Raw genomic sequence first — 25,066 nt, 5'->3', positions numbered from 1 at the left:
TGTGCCTCAGAGCCAATGGAGTCCCACAGGCAGCTTTAGGAAGAAAGGTCTAGAAAGCTGAAGTCTTGGCACTGAAAGAATATTTGCAAAGAGTTGCGTAACAAGAATTTGTGTAACAAGAATTTCAAAAGAATGCGGATGTGAAAATGTTTCTGCTGCGTCACAGATTTACATGGTATTGTAAACTTACATTAACAAGTTAAAGCTGATTTTTTCCTTGAATATTATATTTATGAACTGCAACAAAAGCAAATCTGCAGTACAAAACACTGTTGTTTTTATAAAATCATGTGGCATTAATTTTTTTAAAAATACAAGGTCTTTATAATCTAAACTAAGGCCATATATCATTAATCCCAACTTTTTAAATCTTGCGAAATATCATCAGGGAAGGTTTTGAAGGTTCACAAAATACTTCTGCTAACTAACTGACTAGTAAAATGTATTCCATGTATCAATGGTTCTCTGTGTAAAGTAAAAACTCTTAACTTTTGGGCAAAATAAATCTTTAAACATTTTCCATTTGTACCTCCATTTTCTTGTTGAACACATTTAAAAACAGCAGCTGGAATCCACCATACTGTTGCTCTTCATAAGAAGAAACTCTTCTGTCAAAAATACAAAAAATGTCAAAATACCAAAAAAAATCTATATATATATAAAATTCACTAAGTCCATGGCAAGCAAGACGCACGCAAGACAGAGCCACGCCTGCCAACTCACAGATCCCCACCCACCAACAATTCACTAAGCAGCCGACCATGGCACGCAAGACAGAGACCAGACCATGGCAAGCAAGACACACACAAGACAGAGCCAAGCCTGCCAACTCACAGAGCCCCGCCCACCAACTCTAAGACCATGGGATTCGCACGACAGAGCCCTGCCCGCCAACTCTAACCCTCCTCCCAAGTCCACCCTCGCTCTCGAGGCACGCAGCACCTCACCAAACACTGCCTCAGTCGTTTTCGTCTCTGCTACAGTCCACATGCACCTCTGAGCCACGTTGACTTTTCATTGTTCTTTTCGGTTCGGCTGCTTTTCTATATATAATCCACCAAGTCGCCCGACCATGGGATACGCACGCACGCAAGACAAAGCCCCGCCCGCCAACTCTAACCCTCCTCCCGCATCATGGGGTACGCACGACAGAGCCCCGCCCGCCAACTCTGTCGCCGGTTGCATTAACAAGCAACCTTTGTGGCGTCACATGCATGTACTTACACTGACGACAAATATGACAGCTCTTCCTCAGAAACAAGATTTCGCAAGACGGGAAAAACGGAACACCTGCAACATTACCTTCATATTGTTTTCCTTTTATTTCTGATCCCGTTCAACAACTATGTGGCGACATCGACTTCTCAACTGTGACTCCAGAACAACTCAGAATGCGAGCTATATTAAGTGTCACCAACGAAGACTCGCTACACCTTAATGAACAGGTACTGAAACTTATCCCTACCGACGAAGTAACTTTCACCAGCGTTGACTCCATCGTCACAGACGATCCCGCACATCAACTTTCATTCCCCGAAGAATTTCTTAGCAGTGTTATTCCCACTCACATGCCTCCGCAAAAACTCAAACTTAAAATTGGTTCAGTCGTCATGCTTCTCAGAAACCTCATGCCAGCAAGAAGTCTCTGTAAAGGCACTAGACTGACTGTTACCAGCATTCACCGCAATGTACTAGAGTGTAAAACAATCGCAGCTCCTACCTCACAAACTGTCCATATGCCGCGGATATCCCTGACCCCATCAGATTCAAATTTGCCTTTTACTTTTACACGCAGACAAGTTCCTGTTAAATTGGCCTGTGCAATGACAATTAATAAGGCGCAGGGACAAACTTTCAAAAAGATATGCTTGTATCTGCCAAACCCAGTTTTCAGTCACAGAAAATTGTATGTTGCTCTCTCCAGAGTTCCATCTTTTCATTCACTTACAGTCGTATGCTCAAACCCACCCCATTTGGACAACTGTGTCTTTCAGGAATTGTTCACCCATCAATAAATAATTATGCGGTGTATGCTACGCCGCGGGTTGGGTAGTAAGATTAATTTCTCAAAGAAAATACAGATCTGAAGCATGCAGGTAGAATATACAGTATAAAGCTCTTCAGGTTATACCTGATATCTCTAATTACAAACTAATAAGAGGTCAGGGCTCCACTACAAATATTAAATAAACATAAATATGGAATAGACACGAGGGCAGGGGAAAATTAAAAACTTTACAAAAAACAAACACTCAATCCTAGTATCAGGACTCTCAAGTCTTTCACATAAGGTGTATTGTCTAGCTCTAAACTAGCTATTGTGTAATTTTTGATAAGTCCATTTATAGTTATGTTTTCCTAATTCTATGGTGTCTGGTAGTTCTGTTAACGTAACACTTTTTGTTTATGTAACAAACAACTTAGTTACGTTTTCAACCAAATCATTTTTATAACTTAAATTAAAAACATCGTCTGCATTGTCCTCTACAGTATACACTCTGTATTTATGATCTCAACTGTTTCTGAAAAAAGTTATTTCTTGTCATAACAACTCATAGATTTCTGGTCTTTAGTCAATACACCCAATGGAAAGCTGAAAATCAAAACTGTAGGGTGTCAACGCAAAAAAAAAAAAATGTAAAAATCATCTTAACTCAGTGCCCGTTACTGGGTTTGTGAGAAAATATTGTAGCAGAGTGCAGAGAGCTTTTTGAGGCAGGACTGGGCAAGATGAGTGAGGAGTGGCAGCAGGCTAGGAGGGGCTAGAGGTTTCAATGGGAGAAGTCTGCAGCCAGCCTTTAAAGCAGGAAGGTTTTGAAAGATGATGGGGATTTTCTAGGAAACTCAAAAAAATTGGAACCCCTACAAATGTAACTGCAATTGCTGATGTTGTGATGGTGACTGTGTCCAGGATGGGAACAGCATAAGCCAGTCACATTCTGTTACCAGTTTGTATCAGTACTGAAAATAGGAAAGTGAAATAAGTGATATCATTAGGCTAGATATACTTTATTTATTTAGTACTTTATTTATTCCTTGGGCAAATGTAGCCTTTACAGAAGCTCAAGAAATATAGAAATAGTATAACAAACAACAACCCAACAACCTACCTGAAAAACACACAAGAGATACAAAAAGAAGAAAATACTTCTGGTTTGACTAAAGGTGAAGACAGCATTATAACATTAGAACAATCTGGATGACAACAGGCCATTTAGCCCTACAAATCTAGCCAGTCCATCCATCCATCCATCCATTTTCCAACCCGCTGAATCCGAACACAGGGTCACGGGGCTCTGCTGGAGCCAATCCCAGCCAACACAGGGCACAAGGCAGGAACCAATCCCAGGCAGGGTGCCAACCCACCGCAGGACGCACACAAACACACCCACACACCAAGCACACACTAGGGCCAATTTAGAATCGCCAATCCACCTAACCTGCATGTCCTTGGACGGTGGGAGGAAACTGGAGTGCCCGGAGAAAACCCACGCAGACACGGGGAGAACATGCAAACTCCATGCAGGGAGGACCCGGGAAGCGAACCCGGGTCTCCTAACTGCGAGGCAGCAGCGCTACCAGTGCACCACCGTGCCGCCCTTCTAGCCAGTCCTATCTGCCTAATTCTTCCAAAACAACATCAAGTCTAGCTTTGAAGGTCCCTAAAGTCCTACTGTCTACCACACTACTTGCCAACTTATTCCATGTGACTATGGTTCTCTGTGTAAATAAAAATGTTTGTGCATAATTTACCCTTAGCAAGTGTCCCAGTGTTCTTGATGAACTCATTTTAAAGTAACTGTCTCGATCCACTGGACTAACTCCCTTTATAATTTAACATTTCAGTCATGTCACCTCTTAATCTTCATTTGCTTAAACTGAACAGGCTTCGCTCCTTTTCTTGTAACTCATTCCCTGTAGTCCTGTAATAAATCTAGTTGCTCATCTCTGGACATTTTCTAGTACATCGATGTTTTTTTTTTTGTAGTCTGCAGACCAAAAATGCAAACAATACTCCAGATGAGGCCTCACCAGTGCCTGAGCATAACCTCCTTGGACTTGTACTCTACGCATCGTGCTATTTAACCTAACATTCTGTTAGCCTTCTTAGTAGCTTCAGAACACTGTCTTGAAGTCGATAGTGATGAGTCCACTGTGACTCCTAGATCCCTTTTATAAGGTGTACTTTCAATTTTCAGAACTTCAATTGCGTATTCAAACCTCATATTTTTACTTCCTATGTGTAATACTTTACATTTACTGACATTAAACTTCATCTGCCACAAATCTGCCCAAGCTTGTATGCTGTTCAAGTCCTTGCTTGGTATCATCTGCATACTTAACCAGCATGTTACTTATATGCCTATCCAAATCATTTTATATATATTAAAAATAGCAGCAGCCGGAGCACTGACTCCTGAGTGACACTACTCTTATCATCAGCCAAGTCTGATAGAGCTCCTCACACTGTAACCCTCTGCTTCTTGTATCTGCACACCACATCCTGATCTCCCACTTCTTTTAGTTTGATGTCCAGCCTCTCATGTGGCACCTTATCAAATGCTTTCTGAAATAATATTTGCCATTACCCAGACCTTCAGAATTTTCTCAGTGTGCTGCAACTTCCTAAAAGCAAATATTATGCAGGAATATTGCTGTATTATGATGGAGCCCAAGTAGCATTTCTTGACACACTTCTGTGGAATGATTTGCTACTTAAAAGTAGTTAGTGGGTTGAGAGTGCATCCTATAACTGAGCCTGCCTTCTTAAGTAGCTTGTTGATTCAGTGATGCTGCTGGAACAGCACACCAAACTGTAGAAGATTTCTCAGTTATAAAAAATATAAAGGATATCACTATCCACATTAAAAAGAATGTAGTCTCCTAAGAAAAAAAAATTCGGTCATGAGCGTCAGTAGGAACCAAATTACCCAAACTATTCTATAACATTTCAGTAATTATTTACCACTCTGATGCTGATCTTTCTGATCACAAAATAGGTCATTACAATAGCAATTGATGAAAAGAATGCATAATTAATTGCAGAATTACAGTATCTGAGGGTTCCTCTACAGTGCCTCTTTCTCTTTCACAATTTGGCTCAAAAACTAATCAACACATTGTCACTTCATAACAGGCTTAAGTTTCGAGTTTGGTATTTTTCCGCCCAGCCATTTTAGCTGTAGACCATCCCAAGAAACTGTGAGACACACACACCCATCATTGAGTTGTCAATGTTTTCGGTATCCTAAAATGGATCCTAAAATGTCAACGTCCATCGAAAACCAAAGATCGAAAGTTTTGACGAATCTAAAGGTTTTGCTCCTCCCCCATAGATGACAGGTTATGATGGAGGGGGCGGGGAGCACAAAGCAAGAAAATCAGTCTGATCAGCCATTTCTTTTATATCATCTCTATGTTACTAGACTTGTCCAGCCAAATATCTGCAGCAGTGCACCAGCTCCACATCTTAACCAATTCCTTTGCTGAGCTGTAGACTTCTCTTTGCACCAATAAACAAAGATCTCCACCTGACTCATACACCATCTCACCCCAATACGCCCCATTTGTGTAGTACAGTGTTGCTGTATATTGTTGTTTAATAAACAAGCCTGTTATTGGGATGAACCTGTGATAGTGATACTGCGAGAATGTCAATTCATAGCAGTCAACAGGAGCATGCTGGGCCAACAGGAAATTAGTGTGCACTTTAAAGGGAGTCAGAAATCAAGGGAAAATGGTCAGAGCACAGCTACAGCAGTCTTTGACAATGTCTAAGGTGCATACTGTACGTGTCGTGAAAAGTGGCTTTCCAAGTGAATCAAGGCATGGTTTGTATTTGCAGAATGCAGATTCATGTATAATGTGATTACTTTTTTGCAATTATGGAAGTTCAGCCCGGACACAGACAGGCAGACACCAATATGTCCAACACACACTTTTATTTACACTATTTACAAATCCAAAGTCCCGCACAACACACAGTGCCCCTGCACCAATCACCCTTCTTTCCCGGGCCTTCCAATGGTCCTTTGCAGCATCAGTCTTCCTTCCTGAGCTTTGTCCTCTTCCTCCCGACTCCGGCTGAAGACTGGAGGGAGGCGGCCCCTTTTATGTCCATCTGGACGTGCTCCAGGTGCCCTCTGACGAGCTTCCTGAGGCACTTCCTGGTGTGGCGGAAGTGCCACATGAGCACCCAGAAGCACTCCGGGTGTCCCCGGTAATCCTTCCTCCAGCACCTCCAGGAGTGGCGGAAGTGCTGACATCCAGGGCTTTACAATCGTCTTGGCGCCCCCTGGCAGTGGCCATGGGCCCCTAAAGAGTTGAGCTTCCATGCTCAATTCCTGTGGCCCTCATACAAGCCAAGGTGGTTGCCCTCTCATGGTCTGGGGGAGGGATAGTCCCTCTCCTGGCCCTTCTAGGCATCCCAGCTGGGCACACCCCCCAGCCTCGTGCCACACAAGATATGCATATTCTAAGTAACATTTTACTACTTATCTAATTTAATTTATATTCTGTAGTAAAGGGGTATGATTTCAGTGTAGTGTTCATCCTGTACTTCTCTAGTCAGCTGTACTCACAGCAGGGAGAGACCACACTGGGGGGAAAACAAGAAAGCCTTCAAACAGTTGCAGATGTAACGACAATCAACAAGAAGTGAGATAAAACGGAGGCCCAATAGTATGGACTGATAGGCCTTGTTTTGTATAAACACAATACTCTGGAAATAGTAAATTTGGGTTTATGAGAGAGGTTTCTGCAAAAACAATATTATAATCTTAGACCTTTTGAACAGGCAACTAGCATAATAGAGCAGAGTAAAGTATATGACATCATTAATTTAGGCTTTCTGACAAAATTCACACCATCAGTTAATACTGAATCCAGAAATCACTAACATCAGAGGTCACTTGTAACACTGGACTTTAAGCTGGTGTGCATCCCAGAGACAAACAGTACAGAAAAGACAAGAATGCCCTAAAATGTGTAAAGTCATTAATGAAGACCCTTGGGGATCTTTGTGCTCAGACTCTTTCTAAATTATATTTAATGGCATTGATTAATTATAGTAGGCAATTTTTCAAATTGCATCAAATTTGAAAACACATCAAAATCACTATAGTCTGTAACTACCAAAGTGTATATACATAGGTAAACTATTTCCATATATACACTTTTAAAGTTTATTTTAGTATTATAAGAGTTAAACCCTGGTTATTTTGCTGTGAGTGTTAGCAAGTACCAGCGAGGAAGCAAAAGTAATTTCAAAGAACTAAATCTAATCTTTAAAACTGTGCAAACACGATAAAAAACAATATGACAAAGTGCTACTTGCATACAAAAGAAATATTAATTCTAAGTGCCAGATGGGTGTCACTAGCCTATAGTAAGCAGGCTCTGAAAGGGATTTAGGGATTTACAATGACTCAGCATTTTTACTGTCTGGGCAATGTTCAGAAACTATTAATAAGCCAAATAAAATATTGTATTGCAGAAACTGTTTTATATAGATAAAGGTAAGTTATCTTCACACAGTACAAGGAATTAGTGGGACTGCACCTGAAGCACAGCAGGCAGGTTTGGTCACTGAATTACAGAAAAGACATAACAGCACTAGAGGCTGTGCAGAAAAAAGCAGCCAGCAGAATAACTAAGGGAATCACATATCATTAGTCATGAGCAGATAATGTTATGTGAGGATCTAGTCCCGTTCATTGGAATTTTAAAAGGAATGGATAAAGGTAATCTAGCAGAATTCTTTTAATAAAATAGCAAACCACATATTCAAGGACACCATTTGAAATTTTGGGTTCAGGATGGATGGATACATTCAGGATGGAATCCAAGCAGTACTCCTTCACATGAAAGGTTATGGGAATATGGAACAAACTACAAAGTCTAATATTTGAAGCTCAGACCTTGACTATACAAAAAGTATCTGGATGACAAACTGGAAAACATGTCAACTAACTAAGTGAACTTGATGGACTAAATGTTCCCCCCTCTTTTGTGAAAGTTCCTTATGTTTGTGTAAGTAGTGAATATGTATAGTACTTTTTCATATTGATGTGTTCTGTGTTTATACTGTTAAGGGCTTTGAATTTGGTGGACTTGTGCTGCAGTTTTTCACTGATCTTTATATCCTTTGTTATCCAAGAGACCAAGCACAAGTAACACTTTTTTTTCCACACAGTACAAAAGATTAGTATTAGATTAGTATTAGCATTAGATTAATATTAGTTAAACAAACTGACTTTTCATTGTATCATTCTGATACAAACAAAAGTACTAATTGAATATTTTTTGTAATACACATATTACACTACAGAGGATGTCACCTGTTGATTTACTGTGCCTCAGTATTCGCAATGTTATGGTAGTTTATAAACCCCTGACCCCTTATAACTTCACACCACATATTGTAACATTTGCATATGGACAATGTCTAGAATCTCATCTGTCTGTCAATGTTACATTAATTGTGAAGTTTTTGGTTTTTTTTTGTTTTGGAGAATCTTTTTCTTTTTTGAAACAGAATGTACTTTTTCATATAAAAAGAAACGCTGAAGGGTATAAACCAGCCAGCTATGCATCCTCACTTGGTTCACTAACACTAAGATAATTGATGGACATTGTGACACTGATATGTGAAATAACTGAATAGTCTCAGCTCTAGGACTGGGCTTTAATGACTCTTCTTCTTTCTGGTGTGACAATAGATCCCGTAGTGTGGTGACAGCCTGAAGTTGAGCTCAGATTGCTGAAAAAGGAGAATGCAGGTAATGTCATCAATTCATTTTCTAAACTCACATTTCCGATTAAGGGGAATATCCAGAATTATCTGACATCGTGTCACAGCAGTCTGTGCCTACACTCACAAAAATAAACTGAATTGAATTGAATCCAGTACAAGGGAGGAAACTGCTCTGAGCAGGATGCTAACCTAATCCATCAAATGTAGCACTCATTTGGGGAAGTTTAGAGTTACTAATCAATTTTATTTATATGTGATGTGTGTTTGGAATGTGGGTGGAAACTGAAGTACCAGAAGTCAAACCACATGAACATAAGAGAACATACAAGGTGCACAAAGACAGAAACACAGAATGAATTCAGGTACCTCAAGTTTGAAGCAGCAATGCTGCTAACCATTGTGTGTCACTGTGTCCTCATATTTTTTTTACAGATGAAGGTTTAAAGGCCCTGCTTTTAGGAAGGGTTGGAATTTGAATTTGAAAGTAGACCATTTCAGTTACACTTTCATTACTTTAGCCTATCCCATACTATGTGCCTAGAGGATTAAAAGCATCCATTGACATAGTAAGGTGGAAAAATTTAATACTAAGGTGAGAGCTGCTGCTGACATAGTCGCACCTGAAAAGACAGTTAAAAAATCTTCTAGCATTGTTATACCATGGAAGACCCAAACAGTGTCTGATTTAAAGAGAACATGTCGGAGAGCTGAGCGTAAATGGAGAAAAACTAAACTAACTATCCACTATGAGATATTGAAGGTTAAAATAACAGAATACAATAACACAGTCCGTCTTGAGAGGCGCTGCTATTTCTCTAGAATTATAAATAACAATGCTAGTAATCCCAGAGTCTTATTCTCTACGATTGATCGTCTGCTAAACCCTGCTAACTCAATGGAATGCCTCCAGAATACTTCCAGTGATACTTGTGAGGCTATTGCTGTATTTTTCAATCAAAAAATTAATGATATTAGAAATAATAGAATATGTCTCCCCAACACTGCGCATCCTCTTAAGCCCCAGTACTCAGTTATAAACAAATTAAATTCTTTCACTAGGATAGATTTACCTGATTTACATGAAATAATTTCTCAACTGAGACCCTCCACCTGCGTCCTTGACCCAATACCAACAAGTTTTTTCAAAGAAGTATCGGGTGTGCTAATTGATAATATTCTTGACATAGTAAACTCGTCATTAGATACGGGGGTCTTCCCAGACTGTCTTAAGACTGCTGTAGTTAAACCCCTATTCAAGAAAAATAATCTCGACTTCACTGCTTTTGAAAATTTTAGACCCATCTCTAACCTGCCTTTCTTAAGTAAAATTCTAGAGAAGGCAGTCATTATGCAGTTAAATGAGCACCTCAATAAACATGCTATTCTTGATAAGTTTCAGTCAGGTTTTAGAACAAATCACAGTACATAAACTGCACTTGTTAAAGTAGTAAATGATTTGCGGGTAAATGCAGACAGAGGCCATTTTTCTGTTCTCATCCTCTTAGATCTGAGTGCCACATTTGACACCATTGATCACAATATTCTTAGAAATCGCCTTAGTCAGTGGGTGGGCCTCTCTGGCAGTGTCTTAAATTGGTTTGAATCCTACCTGACAGGTAGAAAATTCTTTGTTAGTTGTGGTAATTATACTTCAAAGACACGTGATATCCTATATGGTGTTCCACAAGGCTCTATCCTGGGTCTGCTGCTCTTCTCAATCTACATGCTTCCATTAGGTCAGATTATCTCGGGGCATAACGTGAGCTACCACAGCTAGGGTGATGACACGTAGCTGTATTTATCAATAGCACCTGATGACCCCGACTCTGTTGTTTCACTAACACAATGTCTTACTTGTGTTTCTGAGTGGATAAGTAGTAATTTTCTCAAGCTAAATAAAGAGAAAACTGAAATTTTAGTGATAGGGAATAATGGATATAATGAGGTTATTAGAAATAAACTTGATGCATTAGGATTAAAAGTCAAGATGGAGGTAAAGAATTTGGGGGTAACTGTTGACTGTGACCTGAATTTTAAATCGCATATTAATCAGATCACTAGGACAGCAATTTTTCACTTAAGAAATATAGCAAAAGTTAGATCTCTTATATCATTGAAAGATGCTGAGCAATTAGTTCACGCTTTTGTTTTCAGTCGACTAGATTAATGTAACGCGCTCCTCTCAGGACTACCCAAAAAAGACATAAATCAATTGCAACGAGTGCAGAATGCAGCTTCTAGAATCCTAACTAGGAAAAGAAAATCCGAGCACATTTCTCCAGTTTTGATAATTCATTAATAATAATAATTCATTACATTTATATAGCGCTTTTCTCAGTACTCAAAGCGCTATCCACACAGGGAGGAACCGGGAAGCGAACCCACAATCTTCCACAGTCTCCTTACTGCAAAGCAGCAGCACTACCACTGCGCCACCTGTGAGGACACTACACTGGTTACCTGTGTCTTTCAGGATTGACTTTAAAATACTGCTTATGGTTTATAAAGCCTTAAATAATCTCGCTCCATCTTATATATTAGAATGTCTGACACCTTATATTCCAAATTGTAACCTTAGATCTTCAAATGAATGTCTGCTTAGAATTCCTAGAGCTAAACTTAAAAGAAGTGGTGAGGCGGCCTTCTGCTGTTATGCACCTAAAATCTGGAATACCTTGCCAATAGGAATTCGCCAGGCTAATACAGTGGAGCACTTTAAAAAACTGCTGAAAACACATTATTTTAACATGGCTTTCTCATAACTTAATTTTAATTTAATCCTAATGCTCTGCATATTCAATTAATTATCATTACTATTCAAAGAACTCTTCTGTTCTTTGTCCGGTTTTCTGTGGTGGTGACCTGTGCCACTACCACCTAATCAAAGCACCGTGATGTCCCAACATTGATGGATTAAAGACCAGAAGTCCATGTGACCGTCATCATAAAGTCCTTCCATGAAAACCCTGAATACAATGAGGACTGATCATTTATGTTAGGTAGAATGCCCAGAGGAGGCTGGGTGGTCTCATGGTCTGGAACCCCTGCAGATTTTTTTTTTTTTTTCTCCAGCCGTCTGGTGTTTTTTTTTGTTGTTTCTGTCCTCCCTGGCCATCAGACCTTACTTTTATTCTATGTTAATTAGTGTTCTCTTATTTTATTTCTTACTTTGTCTTTTTTCTCTTTCTTCATCATGTAAAGCACTTTGAGCTACATTATTTGTATGAAAATGTGCTATATAAATACATGTTGTTGTTGTTAGGAAGCAGCGCTAACTACTCAGTCATTGTACTACTGAATACATCCACTCCTTCAATTTTATTTGAGAAAAGTGCAATAAACATTAAAGGTTACAGTTTGTGCCCTTCTGTGTATCTTCATCTTATGACTAGGACAGCAACACATCTCCATTTTAAGCAAGACACTGCGCTTTGTATAATTTTTCTCAAATTATTATATATTGTCTCCAAAAGTCAGGAGACTGAGCTGGAGGTGGCAGAGTTGAAGATGTTCAAGTTTTGCATTGGGTGTGATGAGGATGGACAGGATTAGAAATGAGTACATTAGACAGTCAGCTCAGGTTGGACGGTTGGGAGACTGTCAGAGAGGGGAGATTGCGTTGGTTTGGACATCTGCAGAGGAGAGATGCTAGGTATATTGGGAGGAGGATGTTAAAGGTAGAGCTGCCAGGTAAGAGAAAAAGAGGAAGGCCTAAGAGGAGGTTTATGGATGTGGTGAGAGAAGACATGCAGGTGATGGGTGTAACAGAGCAAGATACAGAGGACAGAAAGATATGGAAGAAGATGATCCGCTGTGGCAACCCCTAACGGGAGGCGCCGAAAGAAATAGAAAAATATTATTTATTGTCTCCAAGAATGATCATTTTTCTAATGTCTTAAATCAGAAAAGTAAAGCTGTCTGTAAATGCCTTGTTTACTGCAATTCATTCTCTCTCCCTGCTTTGCTTTTCCTCTGGTAAACATATCATACTTTGAGACTAATAAATGCTGTTGGAAATTTTATCATTTGTTATTATATTTTAATAGCCATAAAAACTAGGTGCTACTTGTATATAAACAATAATGCAACAAGATGTTATCTTTGAATGTTATAGGGAAGGTGTGAGTCTATAATTTAAATCTACAGTACATATAAATGGTGAAGCTGTGTAGTCATAATTAGAAAACGTTATAGGTAAATAACTATTTTAGAGTAAAAATTATTCTGATGAATACATATTTTTGAGGTCAATTCTTAAAAATAATTGGTTCTTCAATGGTATTATTTGGTATACTGGGCCATATGGGTCCTCATAGAACTATTTCTTGACAAACCATTATTTAATTCTCGGAAGGCTTCTTTTCATATAAAGTTGGTTCTTTGTGTTTGAAAAAAATTCCTAATATGTAGAAATAAAATATAAAATCTTTAATGTATGGTAGGCTACCTTGGAGGACACTAACATATTAAAAAAAACCTGGTTTTAGGCTGTGTTATTAATTGTATTCAGCAATAATCCTTTTAGATTAGATTACATTAGATTAGATGCACTTTATTAATCCCATGGGGAAAATCATGACTTATTGGTACAAATGTATTAACATCTGTTTATGGTAACAAATCTAAATAAATGCAGGTTCTTTCTGGAATCATTGTGTGGATGGGCCTGGCTCTGGAGAACCTCGCTGCCACCTTTACTTTTAAGAGTAAGAAAACATATGTCGCGGTGACATGATGCATGTTAATTATTAGCACATTCAAACAAGAATTTCACTGTACCCTGTGTATGTGACAGTATGAACCTTATAGGATATTCTTATGTTATAACGTCATATCACGGCACAAAAGAATCATTTTAAACATAACCTTTACAATTCTGCCCCCTTGCGATGGCATGCTAACCATGTCGAAATTGTACAGAAGGAACATCTTTTTTCTTGTTTTACTTGGTAAATCAAGAATAAATAATTTACTGATTAGTACATTTACAGAAACATTATAGTCATCAAACAAGCCAACTAGAGCATTGTGTTCCCTTTACTTGCATTATTATGACAATGCAGGCATGAATATAAATGTATAAGTTTGCAATGCATTGTACATTGTATAGATTTTTCTATATCGCTTCTAATGTGAATGGAACAACTCGGCTCTTGAAACTGATAAATCGGCGGAAGAAATGATAGAATATCTAAACAATAGTTTTAGAGTGTCGCACTACTCACTGTGAACATCTCTTTATAAAAAAATTAAACGCATGGTTGTCTCAAAAGCAGACAATATAACCGAAGACGAATTAATTGACACAAATTTGGCGACAAAATGACGATTACCAGCAGGTGAAGGGCGCCTATGGTTATGTTCAATCGATGAAAAAAGGGTTTGCCTCTAACTAGTACCAGAAACATCACAATGTAAACTTGTTTTTCCAATGAGAAAAATCGAGAGACTCGGTTTTTCGTTTTTCAGAATCAAAAGATTATTTTGTTCTACGTTTTTCCCAGATCGTGTTTTCAGTTTTTTTTTTCTTGAGTTCGTCATCATGTGGGCTTCAGGGTTAAGACGTTTAAAGTAGCAAATGTCAAATTAACATTGAAGTTTTACCTTGGCGACCGTTTGGGTTCTACCATTGTAAAAGCACTTGTGATTTTAATTAACATTTGGTATAAAGCAAAATACTACACAATATATAGTTTTACACATGGACAACACATGACATAAGAAAGTTACTAATAATTCTCTTATATTCCAAACTAAAGGTATCTCACCATTTATTACAGCCTTCCATTGCCACGATTAATCTTCATTAATCCGTCAAGGTCCTCCGCGTGTTACGAGGTGAGTCTCTCAACCAATCGCTTCAATGGGGCGTGGCTTCGCAAGTGGTTAGAGTCGTTTCCCTGGCAACAGGCATAAACTATTCGCGGTACAGCAACAGGATTCAGTAAAATAACTCAACTTTATCTTTCTGCCGATTGTGACTTAATTTTTCACCTATGCGCTTATGACAATGGACAACTCCGGCACCCTGGAAGTAAGGTAAGTTAAAGAATCCTCATCCAGTGTTTGCCTTTCTCATAAGTAACAACGTGCGGTAATCAGTCTATGCGATTTATTTACTTATTTATTTATACTCGTTAAATGTTTAATACTCTGCATAAAGCTCATATTTTTTATCATTATTATTATTGTTATTGTTATTAAGCTCTAGACACGATGAGAATTTTTCTTTCTATTTTCTTTAAGATGGGTACAGGGCTTTACCAATCAGCACGTGTCATTTGCAAACAGCAGAACAATTTGCTACCCTTGTGGGAACTTCGTCATTTTCAAGGACACAGAAACCAAGGAAAAACATATTCTGCAGTGTCCAAGCGGGAGCATCGGAGCCTTTGCCGTGCATGGCAAAAGTGAGGTTGTGGCCTTCTCAGAGCAAAGGCTTAATCCCAGCATTTATGTCTACACCTTTCCTGGCTTCGAGAAACGGGCAGAACTGAAAGGTATAAACGCATTTTATCCAATAAACCAACATAGTTAAACAATCTGGAGCCAGAGTTTCGGGTGAGTGTTAGTTTTTAGGCACCAGTAAAGTCCAGACAAGCATGGCAGCTTGGTGATTGTCTATGATGTCTATACATTCTTACCCTGTTTTCCCTTGTATTCATTCGGGTTTTCCAAAGATGCGTGTATTGGATTAATTTATGAGACTAATTTTATGAGTTATGAATGAGTGTGGGTGTGATCAACTGTTTACACATTTAAGTTTGGTTCCTTCTTTGTGTCCAGTGCTGCCAGGTTGGCCATGACCTTGAACTTAAATTTTTTTGGGTTTGGAAAATGGGTGAAAGGACGGATAATATTTGGTAAGCATGAGGCAGTTAGGGACTGGATAGTGGCCCAGTAGTTGGAATCCCATAGCCTGTTGTTGTCTACAGAGTCTGCACATACTCCTTGTGGTGTTTCTTCTCATCAGAAGTACATATCAGATGAACTGTCAATTCCAAATTGGCAGTGGGTGTACATGTGTATGTGAGTGGTCCTTGCGATGGACTTTTTCCCTGCCTTGTGCGCAGTGCTGGTGGGACAGTGCCCAGTCCTCCACAACCCTGAATTGGGTTAAACAATTTTGAAAATGTTTTACAACAGTTTAACAATAATTAGAAACATTGGTTATATCTGCTTCTATATGTCAATATTGAATTGTATTATTACTATTGCACCTCTCAACTAATGAAGGGCTATATCTTTGTACATGAACTTCTGTATCAAGCTCAGTTCCTTTTCCTGCTTTTGCCATCACCTGGTATAGTCTAAAGTAATATGTGATGTTAATATTTGCATCACTTTCATGACACAAGTTTGGGTGAAAGACTGACTATGTTTTCTTCCCACCAACATCTGTGAGGAAGGAGCCTTTCACAGCAGCAGTGGGTACAGGGCAGGAACCAAACCTGGGGAGCACATAGAAACCTTCATTCACATCAGTCAATAATAAACTTAACATTTAAGTGTTTGTGATATGGATAATATCCAGAATACATGGACATAGCCCATGCAGACATGAGAAGAATGTGCTGATTCCATGTAGAGTCTAATTGGGCTAGGATCTGAACCTAGGATTTTGGAGCTATGTGGCAACAATGCTATTCAATGTTCCACTGTGGTACCATCCAGCAAATGTGATGATTAGAATCCTACTTAAAAACCTCTTGTTTTACAGTATGTGAATTCCATTTCTGTTGAGGTCTTTCGTCAAATATTCTCACAGATTTACATTGAGATAACTGTTGTATTTATAGCTTCTTCAGTTTAAGATAAACCATTTCTTTTGAACTACTGCTGTCTAAAAAAGATTATGGGGCAGTTCCTGGGGACCTGTTTTTAGGTGACAAACACCCTTTGAAGTCCTGAGAACTTCTTCAGGTGTCCCAGTCGGTGTCCCAATCTGAGCCCCACTAGTTGTTTGAAGGGTCAGTCAATCTTAGTGTTTCTGACCGTGCTTGACCTAGGTAACGGTGCAGTGTTACACCTATCCAAATAAATGCATACCAGTTCTTAAAACCTTCTATTTAGTCTTTCACCAAGTATTCCATACATTTCTGCCTACACAAATTGTGGGATCCATGAACCACATTTCATAAAGGTGGAACAGCCCTCTAGCAGCTAAAAAACAAGCCATGGATGATACCAGATGAATGGGTCTCACTCTTAAAAACACCCTAAAGGAAGAAAGCAATTTGGGGGTAATTGGCAAACCCAAGATGACAGCAATTAAGCAGATGTTTTGTTATTTTTTGTTACAAAAGTAAAATTAAAATGTATCAGTCCTTAGTCTGTCTTCTCTAATGGGTGAAGTTTGGATGTCTCACTGCCCCTGCAATAGTGCAGGAATCATATACTTTATTCTGGATGTTTAGTTCTTTAAAATGGAACAAATTGCAATTCAGAGGTGTACTGAAAGCACCAGGGCGACATTTGGTGACATCGGGTATTTTAGAGCCACCACTGAGCTGAAGTAAACCAAAAATACATAATGGTGTTCACGATAAAAATGTATGCAAATGGATAGTTTACATCATGAAAATCACATTTATTATCTTTTTATTCAATCTATTTCACTTATTGCAAAGAGTTACATTGTAAAATGCAAATCCTTACTTTTACTCTTTTACATTTTTATGATAATTGCTTAAATTCTAAGTCTTACGAAAAACATAATTTTTCAAATATGGATGAGATCTCTTTGTTTTCAATTTTTTAGGTAATTTTTCAAATATGGATGAGATCTCTTTGTTTTCAATTTTTTAGGAGGAGCCAAGATGAACTATTCAAAACTTGCATTCAGCCATTCTGGACCATACCTGGCAAGCTGCTCCATGCTCCCGGATTACAACCTGACTCTCTGGTAAGAGAAAACTGCTTTTATTTGGTTAAGATATGGTGTATGTTGCAATCATTTCCCACATGAGGGTGCTATGGTATAAGAAAAAAGAGCTCCTCTGCTGATTTCAGTGAGACATTGATTAATAATTTACATGGCTGAGGTTTTTTGTGGCACCTTGACATTACCATTAATGCCTTTTAGGAGCCCATGTTAAATGCTCATCTCATTCATTGTATATGTAGATAATGTACAAATCTGATCTATTGTGTCGCATAGGAGCAGAGGTTAAATTTGTAGCCCAGACGCTGACAGTATGTTCAGTTTTAGTAGTACAGTACATTCTTCTTGTGTCTATGTGGATGTTCAATCTATTGTTACTAATAATAATAAACTCAAATATATTTTCTGTACTTTGGTAAGTAATTACACTTTTTTAAGTATTGTTTAATGTATTTCATTAATTGTTTTTGCAGGAACTGGAATGAACAGGTTCCCCTTTGTAGCTATTCCCAGATGGGAGTGGAAGTCACCATTCTTAACTTCAACCCAACAAACTGGCACCAGCTCTGTACAGCCAATAGAAAGATGTTGACTTTGTGGAATATAGAGAGATCTAACAATGAATACATAATGAAGCCTTCGTAAGTGATGATTGAGTTGTTTAAAAATTTCTTTATTATTATTTAATAAACCTGCTTTTCCCTGATGGAGATCAGAGGATACATTTAGAACATTAGAAACGTTTTGACGAGAACAGGCCATTCAGCCCAACAAAGCTTGCCAATCCTCTTCACCTTATTTCTCCAAAATAACATCAAGTCGAGTTTTGAAGGTCCCTAAAGTCCTACTGTCCACCACACTACTTGGTAATTTATTCCATGTGTCTGTGGTTGTCTGTGTGAAGAAGAACTTCCTAACATTTGTGCAGTGCTTAACCATAGCAGGTTTCCAGCTGTGTGCTTGTGTTCTTGTTGAAGAAATTATTTCAAAGTAATAGCCTGGATCTTTTGTACTAATTCCTTTCATAATTTAAAAACTTAATCATGTCACCTCTTAATCTTTGTTCGCTTAAACTGAAAAGGCTCATGACACATACCTTGCAGTCGATTATCAGCCAAGTCAGCTCTTTTGTGGACTTTGTCTAGCACTGCGATGTCTTTTGTGTAGCTGGAGACCAAAACAGCACACAGTACCTCAGGTGAGGCTTCACCAGTATATAAAAAAGCTCAAGTATAACGTACAAATCATAATATATAGCTTTCTGTTAGCCTTCTTAATGGCTTCTGTACACCGTACACTGCCTAGATTTAGATAGTGTGATAGATTAGGGTCTCCGTGACCCCTTGAACCCTCAGACTAGACGTCAGACACCAGGTAAAAGTCCAAATATGAATATTTATTTTAATAATAAAGTGCACAAAGCACCCTCCTCTCCACAATACTCAATAATAAATCAATAAACAATACACAATAATCAATCCTCCACACTCCCAGACGCGTTGCCACCCTTCCACCCAGCTCAGCTCGACATCTGGGATTACCCATAGTCCTTTTATAGTCCTGATCCGGAAGTGTTTCGCCCTCTCTGTCCACGTGACTAGGAACACTTCCGGGTCATATAAAAACTCTTCTTCACCCCAGAGGCATGTCGTTTCTTCCTGTCATGTGATCATGACGCACCTCCGGGTTATAGGGCACATAAGAGTCCGACAACCTCCCTACAGCGACTCCTGGAGGCCCCCATGGTATCCAGCAGGGCTGTGCATATAAACTACAGAGTCCATGATGCCCTGCTGGAATTCGGGGCACGTCCACGCTGCTGGGAGAGCTCCTCCTGGCGGCCTGGGGGTGAGGGCCGGAGTAGAAAGCCGGCAATCCTTCACAATAGTAATGACTCTGCTGTTACTACTAGGTCCTTCTCATAAGGGATACTTAAAGGTTTCAGACCTCCTGTTGTATATCTAACATTTTCCTTCCTACATGTAATGTCTTAAGTTTAGTTATATTAAATTTCATCTGCCATAAATCTGCCCAAGCCTGTATTGTGTCCAATCTCTCTGTATTTGACTAATTCTAGATTATCTGCCATTCCAAATCTATCTATCTATCTATCTATCTATCTATCTATCTATCTATCTATCTATCTATCTATCTATCTATCTATCTATCTATCTATCTATCTATCTATCTTAAATATGAAATAACTGAACTAAGTTTCATTTATTACAGCTTCATTAATATTCCTTCTGTGGATGGTTCCTTTACTGAAGCCGAACATGTTAGTTCTTATCATCTAGACTCCAGACTCACTTATTACGGACCAAAGATGCCAGTATCTGCTATGGCAGGATTATTGGGTGAAGAAGCTGAAAAATTTCAGGTATAATTATATTGATTAATCTTGATTAATGTATTTTATAGCGGGGTGCAGCAGTTAGTGCTCCTACCCCATAGATTCTGGGTTTGACTTCCATGGCCAGTCAAGATCAGTGTGTACTTTGTACTTCTTCCCTTGTCTATGTGAGTTTCTCTCTGTGCTTTCTCCTACATCCCCAAAGCCTTCTGTCTTGAGTTAAATGGTGAGTCCAGTCTGGTTCAGTGTGGGTGTGCTCTGTGATGGACTGATGCTATGTCTGGTGTTGTTTCCTGCCTTGCACATGTTGTTGTGGAGACAGGCTCCAAACTCTGCAACCCAGATTTAGATTTATAGGTTCTGAGAATTTTATTGATGTTGTTATTTATTTTATATCAACTTTCTGTCTATGTTTGAACCCACTTTCTGCAGTATAGAATGGCATGTAGCTTGAGCCGATTCTGGTAGTTCTGTGCAAATAGCCAGACCCAGCACTTAGAGCACCGATTAATTTTATGACATAATAATATGCCAGATACCAATAATGGTTCATATCTGACCTAATTAGAGTGAAAAGTTAGCTTGCAAAACACAGATTTATATGTGATATGTCCTACGTAACCATATACTGTAAATAACCAACGTCATGAACAACCTCTGCTTGCCTAGAACACACAGTATGCTGGTGCTCAGATCTGATCCCACAGACTCTTTACTACTTCGCCACACAGCTTAGCATGTCTTATTTACACAAATTACTAACTCTGTGAATCCTCAAGACGTTTGAACAGGTAACCTGTGTCATCAGTGGAGATTTTTCCTCAGTTATTCTTAAAATATTACAATGTTAATCTGTCAACAATGTTATGATTATTGCAATATAATACTGCAAACACTGAAATATGTTAACATTCTGTTTTACTGTTTGCAAGCCAAAAGAAGTCATGAAAAAGAAAGTTCATCCCTCATCCTGTTGTTGGTCTGCAACATCTGATGTTATTGTGGGCTGTGAAGAAGGCCATCTTCTTCTTCTGACTTCTGAGACCCAGAATGTAATTTTCCTCTTCAATCCCGTTGATGAGGTTACAAGTCGAGGCAAGAAACTAAATATAATCATAATACTTCAAAGTTTAAAATGTATAGCATATGTGGCTTCACTATTAGGTGTTTTATGCAGCTTATAACTGGGACACTGCACAAAGTGATGTATGTTGGAATTTAATTTTTTTCTTCCTTTGTATATTTTCTTATTTAGATAGCCCACAAAGAAACCTCATTCAGGATGGAAGTTTGCAGAGTCTGGCACTTCATAGCAATGGAATATACGCAGCAGGAAATGTATGCACTTTTATTTTGTAATAATTGATGTTTAGGTTTTTATAAATTTAGTATTTGACATCCAAAGAGACCTATTTAACACTTTTTGCCAGTAAATTTACTGGATATACACTACCAGTCAAAAGCTTTAGAACACCTCAGTTTTTCTTCAGATTTAATCAGTTGAAATGCAATGAATGACCTAAAAGGCTGAAAAGGTAAGAAGTAAAGTGCCCGAGGTTTAAGGTTAGCAAAAACTGAAAAAAAAAGACAATTTCAGAATATTATACATGGGCCTTCTTCAAGGAACAACTAATAGGTTACATTCTACAGATGATCTGCAGTAATCCATATTACTAACCGAAGGTTGTAAACCGGATATGGACGCAGGGCGCTGGGCGCATCGAGGCGCACGCGAACTGCCGCACTGCACAGAAAACACAGAAACGAGAAGGTTGTAAACTGGATGTCACGCGCACTGCTGCACTGCAACGAGCCCGCCACCTGTAAACTAGACTTGCTCTAATCCATTGTGCCAGTAATGTAGATCACATAACGGTCATTCAGTTTGGCGCCCGCCCCAGAGTCCAGAGTCAAATGCAGCGGCGTCCCAAAACGCTGTGGCGCCCGCTCCAGAGTCAAACGCAGCGACTTCCCAAACCGCGGCGGCTTCCCGGAGTCAGTAGGTGGTGCCCAAATAACACAACGTAATGCGCCGGGGCGCCCGCCCCAGAGTCAAACGCAGCAGCTTCCCAAAACACAGCAGCTTCCCAGAGTCAGTACGTGGCGCCCAAACAACACAACCTGTGAGCTACACTTGCTCTAATCCACTGTGCCAGTCAAATAGATCACATGACTGTCACAGACTCTAACCCAGCGGCTTCCCACACTCAGTGGCTGGCGCACGAGTTCCACAACCTGTGAACTGAACTTGCTGTGCAAAACTCAGCCAGCAGTCGGTGTCAGCACAGGCAACGGAATCACGTCTCCACAAAACGAGACCACTTTACTACAGATATGCTTATGTAGTTAAATGACATTTCCCCAGACGCACCCAACCTCCATGATATGTCATCCATCCAGATATCGGACGGAACAGAAACTGATTGCCATTCTTGGATTTCTGATTCGCTGGCGAATCGCGGGCTTACTAGTTAAAAAGTAAATGAAGCCTTGCAAGTTGAAAGAAACAATTTACACAGGTGTCCCAACTTATGTTGAATACTTAAAAACCCTCTGTGTGACTTAAATCAGAGTTGGAACAGATTGTGTTACTACACCCTCTGAAGTACTACTTGGACAACATTCCAGTGATAATGGCAAGAAAACGACAATTAACAAATGAAATGAGACAGAGCATTATTACCCTTAGAAGTGTAGCTCTTTCTTTTAGAGAAATTAAAAAAAAAAATCAAAATGTCAGTGAGTCCAGTGGTGTCCTACACAATCAAAAGGAAATTGGAAAATGGAAGAAATTCTTATAGGAAGAGATCTGGCAGACCCAAAGTCACATCCCAATCATTTGACTGCTAATGTAACTATTCTTTCAATAACTTGGATAATCCCCTAATGGAATTTGGCGAGCAAACAAACACATTTATTTGCTCTAGGAAGCCACGCTGAGAGGTGAATGAAGGAATTAGAAGATGACATCACTGAAGCTTTCAAAAGCTGAGTGGATCCAAGAAGGTTATGCTGTTTCTTGATCCATTCATTCTTCTTAAAAGGACAATTTGTTTTGACTTTTAAAAAATGAAAAATAAACTTTTCATTTTTGGTTGAACTTAATGTTTTAAAAACACAGAATGATCTATTGACATGCCTCCGACTAGAATCCTATTAGGACAGGATTTCTCTACCTTTGTGAATGTAGTGAAACTAGTTAGAGGCACAACTGAAAAAATTCTACCATTGACACGTTGGAGGGCAACTTTCCAGTCAGTGTTCAGAGGCCTGAAGAAGATGACTGCTTCTTGTTGAAAGTAGACAATGAGAGTAAAGTAAGAGAATTATAGTATGAGATTCTGAGTTGAGAAATGTCAGTGTTTGAGTTATTAATTTTCATTGTGTGGTTAGCTGCTGGCCCTCTAATGGGCCTGCATACACCCATCCTGATCCTATAGTGTAAAATCTGGAATCCACAAAAAATAAAAAAAAATACAAACTGAAGTTAAATTGAATGTCACTGTATCTCAAGGTGAATTCTTTTTGGTTACAAGACTAATTATGGAGTTTCAGCAGACACTCCGAAATTTTGGATTTTCTTCAGCTTGTAATGTAAACCAAGAAAGGAGCCGTTATGTGTCACTGTTGTTTACTTATATTGTTAGTGAGTTTTGTTAAAAAGCTATGCTGTCAATTAAATAATAACAGAGTCATTTTTTTTTAAATGACGTTTCACAGGATGGCTTTCTGCGCTGTTTTCATATCAAAGGGAGTCAAATCGAAATAGAAGAATGCTGGGTCACAGACGAATCAATCAACTACATTGAATTTTCACCTGACTACAAAACATTGGCTTTGTCAACCAGCACAGTGTGTATTTTTTAATTTGCAAATAACTATTAAAATGGATTATTGATATACTGTATACATCACAATACATAGTAGTGTAGTGGGTTATGTTCCTGCCATTTACAGTTGTGATCTGGGTTTGAGTCCTTTGCCCTATTGTCCTCTGTGTGGAATTTTCACATTTTCCCAGTGTCTGTGTGAGTTTTTCTGCAAGGGTTCCAGTTTTCATCCCTCTTCCCCAAAAATGTTCATTCTAGGTTGATTGGTGATTCCAGTTTTTCCTAAGTGTAATTGGGCTCAGTGATGAACTAGGACCCTGTTTAGGATTTTTTCCAGTTCTTTTGGGATAGGTTACAGCAGGGGTCCAAAACTCTAGTCCTGGAATGCTATTGTGGCTGCAGGTTTTCATTTTAGCTCTTTTCCTGGTCAGTTCCACAAAATATTTTAACAGCGCTCTTAGAAAAAAGAAAATGCCTGCCGTAACAGAATGAGAACACCAACAAACCATGAAATTTTATAATGGGTTTATTTAACAACAAGAACTGGCATCTAAGAAACTGTGACATTGGCAGGAGTTTGAGGCTCCTGAATTAGCCAATTCGGATTGAATCTTAAAAAAAATAAGCCAATTAAAATGAAGAGAAAAAGTTAATTAGAGGCACACATTGGTCCCTAATTAAGTAAAGGGTTAGAATGAAAACCCACAGCCATGGTAGTGCTCCAGAACTGGAGTTGGAGACCCCTGGCTTACAGGCACCCTGAACTGAATAAATCAGGTGTAAGTATATTATGGTGTGTTATGTTACAAATGAAAAAACATGAAATCTTTATCACTTAGCTTAGACAGTGTCTCATTGCTGACATCCTGTGGATATTATGTTAAGATATTTTATGGGCCTTTTAGAAATTCTAAATGAGCAACCTATTTGAACATTCTGGTTTTGAAATTAAAGCACAGTCAACCTGCTTATTTCTACACAGGATAATTGAAGTTATACTGTATTACAATATTTTGCTTGTGTTCCATCATTTTATTATTTGTAAATTGAAAATGTATGAATGGAAAAGAAAATAAAGAAATGTTATTATTCTAGGGGACTGTTTATTCATACATGCCTGACCAGACTGAGCACATAGACAAGATTCTGGATGATCAATGTGGAAATTTCATTTCTGCTATGCCTTTATTTCCTGGAAACAGCTACTGTGTGGTAACACATTTTTAAAGCCACTTTTTAAAAAC

At 38.8% G+C, this 25,066-nt stretch overlaps 2 protein-coding genes across 2 annotated transcripts in view; one reads left to right on the top strand and one right to left on the bottom strand.

Annotated features, from left to right (window-relative positions):
* The window catches only part of atp5md (ATP synthase membrane subunit k), a 550,207-nt gene that overhangs the window by 437,136 nt on the left and 88,005 nt on the right, over window positions 1-25,066 (bottom strand). The gene's annotated exons all lie outside the window — the stretch shown is intronic.
* The window catches only part of cfap43 (cilia and flagella associated protein 43), an 80,145-nt gene continuing 69,740 nt past the window's right edge, over window positions 14,662-25,066 (top strand). Inside the window, exons 1-9 of the mRNA XM_051922615.1 lie at window positions 14,662-14,794; window positions 15,002-15,255; window positions 17,564-17,660; window positions 18,113-18,280; window positions 19,869-20,019; window positions 20,925-21,087; window positions 21,170-21,330; window positions 23,713-23,844; window positions 24,918-25,034. Of these exons, the coding sequence (XP_051778575.1) occupies window positions 14,760-14,794; window positions 15,002-15,255; window positions 17,564-17,660; window positions 18,113-18,280; window positions 19,869-20,019; window positions 20,925-21,087; window positions 21,170-21,330; window positions 23,713-23,844; window positions 24,918-25,034 (1,278 nt within the window). The 5' untranslated portion in view covers window positions 14,662-14,759. The remainder of the gene's footprint in view (window positions 14,795-15,001; window positions 15,256-17,563; window positions 17,661-18,112; window positions 18,281-19,868; window positions 20,020-20,924; window positions 21,088-21,169; window positions 21,331-23,712; window positions 23,845-24,917; window positions 25,035-25,066) is intronic.

This window comes from Erpetoichthys calabaricus, chromosome 2 (genome assembly GCF_900747795.2).
Source record: "Erpetoichthys calabaricus chromosome 2, fErpCal1.3, whole genome shotgun sequence".
Classification (NCBI taxonomy): domain Eukaryota; kingdom Metazoa; phylum Chordata; class Cladistia; order Polypteriformes; family Polypteridae; genus Erpetoichthys; species Erpetoichthys calabaricus.
Note: the sequence above shows the minus strand (reverse complement) of the source record. Positions and strands in the feature narration are given on the sequence as shown.